The sequence below is a fragment of the Doryrhamphus excisus genome, chromosome 12 (assembly GCF_030265055.1).
Source record: "Doryrhamphus excisus isolate RoL2022-K1 chromosome 12, RoL_Dexc_1.0, whole genome shotgun sequence".
Taxonomy (NCBI): Eukaryota; Metazoa; Chordata; class Actinopteri; order Syngnathiformes; family Syngnathidae; genus Doryrhamphus; species Doryrhamphus excisus.
This window is the reverse complement of record NC_080477.1, coordinates 20,544,973-20,555,629: the sequence shown is the minus strand read 5'-3', so window position 1 is coordinate 20,555,629 and position 10,657 is coordinate 20,544,973. Positions and strand designations below refer to the sequence as shown.

At 39.5% G+C, this 10,657-nt stretch overlaps 1 protein-coding gene across 1 annotated transcript in view; it reads right to left on the bottom strand.

Annotated features, from left to right (window-relative positions):
• Positions 1–4,644: 4,644 nt before the first annotated feature.
• The window catches only part of tox3 (TOX high mobility group box family member 3), a 78,757-nt gene continuing 72,744 nt past the window's right edge, over positions 4,645–10,657 (bottom strand). Inside the window, exons 4-7 of the mRNA XM_058088838.1 lie at positions 8,113–8,376; positions 7,634–7,864; positions 5,622–5,702; positions 4,645–5,538 (exon numbers count right to left, since the gene is read on the bottom strand). Of these exons, the coding sequence (XP_057944821.1) occupies positions 4,786–5,538; positions 5,622–5,702; positions 7,634–7,864; positions 8,113–8,376 (1,329 nt within the window). The 3' untranslated portion in view covers positions 4,645–4,785. The remainder of the gene's footprint in view (positions 5,539–5,621; positions 5,703–7,633; positions 7,865–8,112; positions 8,377–10,657) is intronic.

Here is a 10,657-nt window from a genome sequence, read left to right as displayed (position 1 = left end):
TCTAACTAAATGCATTAAAATATATTTTTTTACATAAAATACACATACAAATAAAACAATATAATATATAATATATAAAATATACTTGTAATTTAATAATTATGTAATAATGATATATAATATGTAATAATAATATTTTATATTTGTATATGATGATATTTTTATTATTATTATCCCATGACCTCAGTGAGGATAAGCAGCATAGCCAATATATGTATGGATTATTATTATTATACTTTTATGAGTAGTAGTATTCAATTCGGTCAAACTGTCTCTGACATCAGGTGTGACAGGAGGCGTTTATTTGAGGTGAGGTGTTTATTTCTAAACAGACGTCTATTCCAGCCTTGTCGAGTGTTTGCACGACAACAAAAAAAACACGCATCAAATATCCATAAAGCGATATAAACACAAGTATATTTATTGTGCAAATAAATCTTTTTTTTTTAAATAACATTAACGTTTTTTTTCTATTTTTTTTAATCACGGCTGGCTGTGAGATATTTGTCCACGCGGTGACCGCAGCACTACGAGGGCTTATGGAATAACAAGGAGCTCCATGCATTATTAATGTGCTGGGCTGTGAATCTGTTCAGAATAATAACAGCCATTTCCCCGAGGCTCATTATTGTGTGTTTTTAAAGCGTGTGTTTGGTTGTCATGGACACCGAAGCCTCTTATACTCTCCCTCTCTCTCTCTCGCTCTCTCGCTCTGCCTTGTATTGACATTCAACTCATGGATGCCACTCACCGCTTTTAATTTTCATCTCATCATAAGGACTTTAAAGAGCGCCGCTATTTTTATTTGTTTGTTTTCTTACTGCAAAAAAAAATAAAAATATATTTTGTTGTTATAATGTATATTCATCTTATAACATGCATTATACAAAGGCATTTAAAAAATATTTAAAAAAAAATTTTTTTTCATAAATTGTGCTACCTATGCAAAATATAATATTTGTCTTTATAAATGCATTTTTTTGTATATTTTTTTCAGTTAATATATTCACTAGTGGGCCAGATGTTACAACCAAAAAAAACTGCATTTTCACTACAAAGGTACTGCAAACAACAGTAGTCACTGTTTAAATTGTCTCTGCTGCGTTTGGAAGAAGTAAAAAAAAAAAAAAAAAAAAAAAAAGAAAAAGCGCAGCCTATTGTGAAGAAGTGACAATTATTGTTTGCCTGCCTTCCCACCCCCATTCGTCGCATTATCCAAGTGAGCCCCCCCCCCGTCCTCCAAGCCTGGGGGGACATCTTGGAAATGAAGCTATTTTGAAGAAGGCTGATGCGCTACTCGGGAAGAAGTAGAGTGTTTTATTATGAGCATTAACATGCTGATAAAACACATTTTTGTGTGAAATGTTGTTGTTTTTTTGGTCTGAAAAACAACATTTGGGTCCCAATGTGGATGGTTTTGTTGTATGTTCTGTCTAATTTTGAGTGCTAGCATAAGCGTTAGCATAAAGAAGGACGCCATAACCAAAAACAACAATGGAGGACTTAACGGTGCTGCTGTAGCATTAGCGCTAATAGACTGTAGCTTAGCATAAAAACAATAACGACTCATCGGTTTACTGAGGAAGGTTATTCAAATGACCCTTAGGGAGTCTTTCTGTATATAACAATGTCGCCAACTAGTGGCCTGGCATGTGTACTACAGCTTATATTCTGTATTATGGAGCATAGTCGGCATTGCATGGGACGCTAATAGCTTGTAGGAGCAGGGACTCAAACTAGCATAAAAAAATAAAATTTTGAGAAGATTGTGAAATGCAAAAAGTTTCTATTTGCAATTTTCAGTAAGTAATCATACCTTAAATTTTTTTTTTTTTTAGATTTTTTTTTAACTATGAGAAACAAATTTTTGGACTGGTATCAACCAGTTATTTACCGGTTATTTTTTTCTTGTTAGTGTATGACTTTATTCCTGAAAATTTTCTCATAAATTCACATTATTCTTGTGACTTTTTTTCTTGGCGATGTACGAATTTATTCTTGTAAATTTACAACTTTTTTCTTCATAAATGTACAACTTTTTTTTACATAACGTTACAGCTTTTTTTTCCGGAAATGTATGACTTTATTTTTGTAAATGTTTGACTTAATTTTTTTTTGTAAATTTTCTACAAAATTCCAAAAAAAATCATTTTTTGTAAATTTAGGAAAAAACATAATTTTGAGGAAAAGGTCATAAATTTTCAAGAAAAAGTTGTAAATTCACAAAAAAAGACAAAAATTATTTATTTTATTTTTTTATTTTATTCTCGTAAATGTATGACTTTATTTTCTTAGTAGTGCAACTTTTTTTCTCGTGAATTTACAACTTTATTCTCGTATATTTCTGACTTTACGATTTACGACTTTATTCTCGTAATAGTACAACCTTTTTTCTCGGAAATTTAAACTTTATTTTCATAAATATATGAATTAGGCTTGTAAATTTTCAACTTTATTGTCATGAATTTACGACTTTTTGCCTCTTAAATTTACGTTATTCTTGTAAATTTACGACTTTATTTTTGGAAATGTAAGACTTTTATCTTATAAATGTATGACTTTATTTTCTTAATGAACTACCTTTTTTTCTCATGAATTTACAGCTTTATTCTCGTAAATGTATGACGTTTTGTCTTGTAAATGTACAACTTTTTTCTTATAAATGTACAATGTTATTTTTGGAAATGTAAATTTTTTTCTTATAAATGTATGACTTTATTTTCTTAATAATACTAAAATTTGGTTTTGTCAATTTACTTACAACTTTACTCTTGTAAACGTACAACTTTTTTCTTGTAAATTTATGACTTTATTCTCGGAAATTTTAAACTTTTTTCTCATAAATTTATGACGTTATTTTCTAAATAGTACAACATTTTGTCTCGTAAATGTACAACTTTTTGTCCTGTAAATGTGTATATTTTTTCTCATAAATTTTCAAATTTATTTTCAGAAATGTATACCATTTTTTTTTCTCGTAAATTTATGACTTTATTTTCTTAATAGTACCAACTTTCTCATAAATTTACAAATTTACTCTCATAAATGTATGACTGTGCTTTGTAATTGTAAACGTTTTTTTTTTGTAAATTTATGACTTTATTTTCTTAATAGTAAAACCTCTTTTCTCATAAATGTACAACTTTACTATTGTAAATGTACGATTTTTTTCTCATAAATTTGTTACTTTATTTTCTTAATAGGACAACCTTTATGCTCGTAAGTATACAACGTTTTGTCTTGTAAATTTAAAACTTTTTTTCTCGTAAATTTACTACTTTATTCCCGAAATCTAAGATTGTGTTTGTTTTTTCCATGTGGCGCTGTTAGCTTACGCATCTTCAAGAAAAGAGTATCGGTATCAGCAACAGTATTACACCAACATTTGCAGTGTGCCCCCCCGTCAACACTATTGATTGGAACTTATATATTGATTAAACTTATTTGCCTGTTACGTAAACAACAACGATGCAGAACACAATTTTTTTTTTTTTTGGACACCACTGATGTACGCATATTGTACCCATTCTCCCCTATAGAGGTCTCCATAGGAAACACATGAATGAATAAGAAAAATTGGCTCCGTTCACGTTCATCAGTGTGTTTATTTTCAGTAGCTAACAATAAGATAAAATGCGGAATAACTTCCAAAACCCACAAAAAAAAAGTCTCCCTTCAAATAATAAATATTTTGCCATTGATAGTTTAATAATTCTGAACACACAGAAATATATAATACTTCATACAAAATTATGGCTACCGTCATATTAGTGATGTGGAATGTCTTTGTTGACTCTACTCCCGTATGGCGACTTGGATACAAAGAAAAGTGTGATTGTTGCTATTGGAACTGATAAAAAAAAGTAGAAAAAGAGCAGAAAAATGCACTATGTGATATATATAGCAATCCACAGGTCATGTTTTTTTTTTAACTATGTTTTCATTAAAGCCTCACATATTAAAACTTTACAACAAGTGATATGAAAAATGTACAACATTTCTCCCCCCCCCTCCCCCCCCAACGCCCCCGTCGTTTATTTAGGGTCACTTCTGTACAACTGGCAAAAATACCTCCAATGCCTCTTTTTTTTTTAATTGGCTTTGGCAGTGCAGCAGACTTGATTCTGCTTTATTATTATTATTATTATTATTATTTGACTTTTTTTAAATGGTAAAAATACTTGACTTTAGAAAGCGTTTGACTTGAGAAATTAACCATAAAATATGCCCCCGCTTTGTGAGACAAAAAAAAAAAAAAAAAAAAAAAAAAACATAACTTAATGGTTAAAAGATGACATTAGCGGTCGGCGTAGCTAGCCCCGCCTCTACAAAACAGGTACAGCAGATTACAGCGACACTTTTAAACGGACGACATGGCGACGTAAATGACTCACAATGATTCGTCTTTCTTTTCGCTCGATGACTTGTCCATCCGTCCGGTTAAAGTCCGTGCTTGGTTTTTCGTTTTTTTTTTTTTTTTTTTTTTCAAATAAAGCTTTATCGTTAAATAAAAACAGCGACAGATACGTGGCGGTCAGCTTCCGTTGACAAATGAAAGACGTCACAATTATTTAAGTAAACGCCGTCCTCGCTGGGACGACCCCCCCGCCCCCACCCCCCCACAACCGCCCCCCCCCTGTACATATCCGTCTATAACAATGGACACTTGGAGTTCTTTGTATATAACATTCTGACACACTTCTTAAGTGCAACGTTGGAAAAAAGCAACCTGGAAATGCTGCTTTTTAAAGAGAACGTACTGTTCGTCGACAAAAGGATTTTGGCTCAGAAAATGCTAACTTGCGAGAGGACTTGAGCATGGGCCTGGATCTGGGATTGGTGCTGCTGCGGTTGCTGCTGTTGTTGTTGTTGTTGGGGGGCCGGCTGGGGGCTTCCGAGCGACGCGTTGGAATGCGGCGTACCGGGGGAGTGCTGCGGCGGGGAACACTGGGATTGCTGGAGATGTTGGATTTGTTGCTGATGCATGTGATGCTGCATCTGCATGTGCTGCATTTGCATCTGCTGCTGCTGCTGCTGCTGCATGTGGTGCTGCTGCAGCTGCTGCTGAAGGTGATGCTGGAAGTGCTGATGCTGCATCTGCTGCTGGATCTGCTGGTGATGCATCTGCTGCTGCTGCATCTGATGGTGCTGGAGGTGCATCTGATGCTGCATGGCATGCTGCTGCTGCTGCTGCTGCTGCTGCTGCATGGGCGGGCTCATCTGCGACACTGCCGTCGACTGAGCCCCCGCCACCATCGACCCGCCCATCTGGCCGAGCATCTGCGGCGGCATCCCGGCGGGCATGTTCTGGTGGGAAACGGTGACCGAGGTGACGATCTGGCTGCCCCCTAGTCTCATCTGTAAGGGTTTGGGGGCGATGGCTCTGGGGAGAGCTTGTTGGAGAGCCTGGGAAGCTGAAGGCATGGAGGGGTGCTGGTTAAGGGGCGAGGGAAGCACCAGACCCGGGGAGAGGCTGGTGGAGGCCAGGGTCTGCTGCACCGATCGGATCGTCTGCGCCTCGGCTGATTCCGCCGCAGCCTGAATCCAAGTGAAAACATTAATAAACTCATTTTCACTCACAAATAAATATTTTCAGATGATAAATAAGACGGGTGTCTCACCTTGGAAACCAGGCTAGCACGATACGCTGCCAGGGCCTTCAAATATTCTTTCTTGGCTGCCTCTGTTTTGCTTTTATACACCTGCAATCCCACAAAGAAAATGTGTTCAAGAGAGCCTGTTTATGAATGCACAATAATAATAATAATAGTAGTGTAAAGGTGACTATAGGGGTGCTATATCATGTCTTCAGGGCTCTAATGTAAAAAAAACCCTGTTTTTTTTAGTCAACTACAAAATATTTATTAATAATATTCATTCATTCATTCAATTTGTACCGCTTCACAAGGGTCCCTCAAGCGGGGTACACCCTGGACTGGTGGCCAGCCAATCACAGGGCACATATAGACAAACAACCATTCACACTCACATTCATACCTATGGACAATTTGGAGTCGCTAATTAACCTAGCATGTTTTTGGAATGTGGGAGGAAACCGGAGTACCCGGAGAAAACCCACGCATGCACGGGGAGAACATGCAAACTCCACACAGAGATGGCCGAGGGTGGATTTGAACTCGGGTCTCCTCCACTCGAACCACTTGACCGCCGTGCAGCGTAACGGTGAGTTATTATGTCTTATTATTTATCATGTTTACTATGTTAGGTAATAGGAGTGTAAAGGTGACTATAGGGGTGCTATATCATGTCTTCAGGGCTCTAATGTAAAAAAAAAAAACTGTTTTTTTTTGTCGACTACAAAAATATTTATTAATAATATTCATTCATTCATTCAATTTGTACCGCTTTTCCTCACAAGGGTCACAGGGGGTGCTGGAGCCTATCCCAGCTGTCTTCAGTCAAAAAGCGGGGTACACCCTGGACTGGTGGCCAGCCAATCACAGGGCACATATAGACAAAAAAAACATTCACACTCACGGGGAGAACATGCAAACTCCACACAGAGATGGCCCGAGGGTGGGATTGAACTCGGGTCTCCTAGCTGTGAGGTCTGCGCGCTAACCACTCGACCGCCGTGCAGCGTATCGGTGAGTTATTATGTCTTATTATTGCTTATCATGTTTACTATGTTAGGTAATAGGAGTGTAAAGGTGACTATAGGGGTGCTATATCATGTCTTCAGGGCTCTAATGTAAAAAAAAAACCCTGTTTTTTAGTCAACTACAAAAAATTTATTAATAATATTAATTCATCTTGGTTAGCGGGCGGACCTCACAGCTAGGAGGACCAGGGTTCGATTCCACCCTGGACCATCTCTGTGTGGAGTTTGCATGTTCTCCCCGTGCATGCGTGGGTTTTCTCCGGGTACTCCGGTTTCCTCCCACATTCCAAAAACATGCTAGGTTAATTAGCGACTCCAAATTGTCCATAGGTATGAATGTGAGTGTGAATGGTTGTTTGTCTATATGTGCCCTGTGATTGGCTGGCCACCAGTCCAGGGTGTACCCCGCCTCTCGCCCGAAGACAGCTGGGATAGGCTCCAGCACCCCCGCGACCTTTGTGAGGATAAGCGGTAGAAAATGAATGAATGAATGAACATGCAATTTGAATCTCTGTTTTGTTAGATTTTCTTGGTTTCAGTTTCGAATTCTCCTTTTTTAGTCGGTAACTGATATTTTCCGGAAACTTACCTATGTTTTTGGCTGGGGGGATAAGCGGTAGAAAATGAATGAATGATCCCAATTTATCCCAAAACCCCCAAAGTCATTCGAACAGTACCGTGCGTGGACTGTTGCGTTCTGCATTTTTTTGAGATAGAAACCATCTTTGCAGGGTTGGGCAAACTTTTTGACTCGCGGGCCGCATTCAGTTAACATAAACACCTTTTTCATTTATAAGTCGCTCTGGAGTATAAGTCGCAGGAACAGCCAACCTATCAAAAAAAGTGCGACTTATAGTCCGGAAAATATGGTATTTTTTTTACGTTTTTTACGTAGTTTGCCCACCCCTGATCTATTGGCAAGTAAGAGATCCTGCTATGACGTAATTAGCGCTCCAGCTCAACGCTATTAACTTCAAAAACCAACAATACTGTATCTCATAATTTCCTTACCTGCTTCTGCTCCTCCCCGAGGCCGTCCCACATGGACGCCACGATCTTGGACACTTCCCCGAAGGTGGCGTTGGGGTTCTGGCCCTTGATGGCAGCCTGCGTGTCTCGGAAGAAGAGTGCGTAAGCCGACACCGGCTTCTGGGGCTCGTTTGGGTCTTTCTTCTTCTTCTTTTTGGGAGTCTTGGGCTTTTTCGTGGGATCGACGGGCGCTGGTCGCTTTTCGCCGACCACCTGAAAGGACGGAGAATGGTCATGCTAATGCTAATGCTAATGATGCTAGTATTTGATACGCTGCTGATTTAGTAAGTTGACCCCCTTACAAAGATTATTTATGGTCGATTTATTGTTATTAACAGAGAGAGACAAATACAAAGAAAAATACAGAAAAATAAATAATGCACGGGAAAGACCAAAGAGCTGTCAAAAGGACCATCAGCAATAAGCACATCCAAAAACAGCACAGGTTCACATTTGCTTACCCTGTGGCCGTCCTCCTGGTCGTCTTCGTTGATGGAGCTGGAAGGCGACGGCGTGGCCGACTTGCTGGCCGGTGGCGAGGGCGAAGTGTGGGCGATGTTGTGTCCCCCCATGCTCAGATTGAGCTGCGCGTTGAGATGCGACTGGTTGATGGTGGTCAGCTGATTCCGCGAGATCATCCCGTTGGGGCCGCTCATGTTGGCAATCGACTTCATCAGCATGGCCGGGTTTGCCGTGTACTGGCGAAGATGGCCCGGTCCGACGTTCTGTCAGAATGGATGGAAAATGCGAGGCATTGTTAATATGCTAATGTCGTATTGATCCGACGCTTTCATGTCAACTTGGATGTTGCACTTGTACGACGCTCAAGAGGCTCCGTGTCTTTTTAAGTGTAAATGGGTCATGTTGATTGTTGTGTGGCAGATCGAGCGTCACAATGGCCGGCTTATAAATGTCTTGATTACGAGCCATGGTGAATTATTTTGACTCAAGCCACTGAGACATCACAATACACACACACACACACACACACACACACAAACACACACAGTAGTGCTCGGGACCTCCAGATGACGAACCGAGTACAGAACAACATAGGGTTCTAGAATGATAATGTACTTCAGGAAACAAATCATTACAGTAAATAAAAGTACTCATTCATTGATTTTCTACTGCTTATTCTCATGAGGGTCTAGGGGGTGCTGGAGCCTATCCCAGCTGTCTTCAGGCGAGAGGCGGTGTACACCCTGGACTGGTGGCCAGCCAATCACAGGGCACATATAGACAAACAACCATTCACACTCATATTCATACCTATGGACAAATTTGGAATCGCTAATTAACCTAGCATGTTTTTGGAATGTGGGAGGAAACCGGAGTACCCGGAGAAAACCCACGCATGCACGGGGAGAACATGCAAACTACACACAGAGATGGCCGAGGGTGGAATTGAACCCTTGTCTCCGAGCTGTGAGGTTTGCACGCTAAACACTCGATCGCCGTGCAGCCCCTAAGTACATTTAACTTTAATCACCATTTTAATTTTCAACACTTACATTATATATATATATACTTAGCTACTTAGCACTACTTAGCATGCTAACAATAGCATGTTAGCATTGCAAGTATTTTAACATTAGCATAATAGCATAGTAGCCATTTTCATAGGTATATATGGGTAGGTAGATACAATTATGCTATGGGTTAACATGCTAACCTTAGCATGCTAACCTTAGCATGTTAACATTTCTGGCATGCTAACTTGAGCATACTCAGATTTTTTTTGCAATTTTTGTCAATACGCACTTAGGGCTATTATGCGGGGTGTTAGCAAGCTAACATGAGCATGTTAACATTGTTAGCATTCTTAAATCATTAAATCAACATTATTAGAGTCCTCTAGACATGAAATAACACCCCTATAGTCACCTTAACCACTTTTACTTTAGAAAGTACCCGGAAGTATCTGAGTACCCGGAGAAAACCCACACATACACGGGGAGAACATGCAAATTAAACACAGAGATGGCCGAGGGTGGAATTGAACGAGGTCTCCTAGCTGTGAGGTCTGCGCGCTATCCACACGACCACTGTGCAGCCACAACTAAACATATTTTGCATAATAAACATACAACCATAAAGCAGTACACCCTGGACTGGTGGTCAGCCAATCACAGGGCACATATAGACAAACAACCATTCACACTCACATTCATACCTATGGACAATTTGGAGTCGCTAATTAACCTAGCATGTTTTTGGAATGTGGGAGGAAACCGGAGTACCCGGAGAAAACGATGTTTACGTTTTACTGCGAATGCCCCATTGACTATTCTGGTTGATTATAGCGGCACATGTAGACAAGATATTGGAATATTCCTTTCCATGGATACCATTATTTTGGGAAAGGTCATTCGGAATGAGAAAAACTCCTCATGTAAACATGGCTATTGAGATTGAACAATTGGTTTCAAGGGAATCAATCTTGAAGAAAAGATGTGTCCATTTTCTAATGGGAACATTTGGATACAACCACCTCGACTCTTCTCGAAGGAACAGTCAAACGAGCTGGTAAGAGCCTTGAAGGAACATCCACTCCTTAAACGAGACTTGGACGCAACCTCAAAGTCCTTCACGAGGAACATCTTGTTCTTGAACGACTCTTCTTTGAAGGAATAACTGATTCTTGAATGAGTCTTCGGGAAGGTGCATGTGTACATTGATTTGCACTGATTGCATCTGGGATGAAATTCTAGGTGCTCCCGAGAGGTCCGGATTGATCAGAGAGCAAACATGGAACAGAGGAAGAGATGTAAAACGCCACACTGTGTTTGAATCCATCTGCTATTCCGAGGCACAAACTCAATTTTCCCCTAAATCAACACATCATAAACCAACGCATGAGGCTTTATTGAACGCGCCTTGGAAGAATATTGTATCACCCTTTAAGGATGGAGACATATTGGATGTGCTGTCCACTTGTCTCTTCTGTCATGAATACAATTTGTGGAGTGACGGAGTCAAGGTGGATGAAAAAAGTGTTTTGTT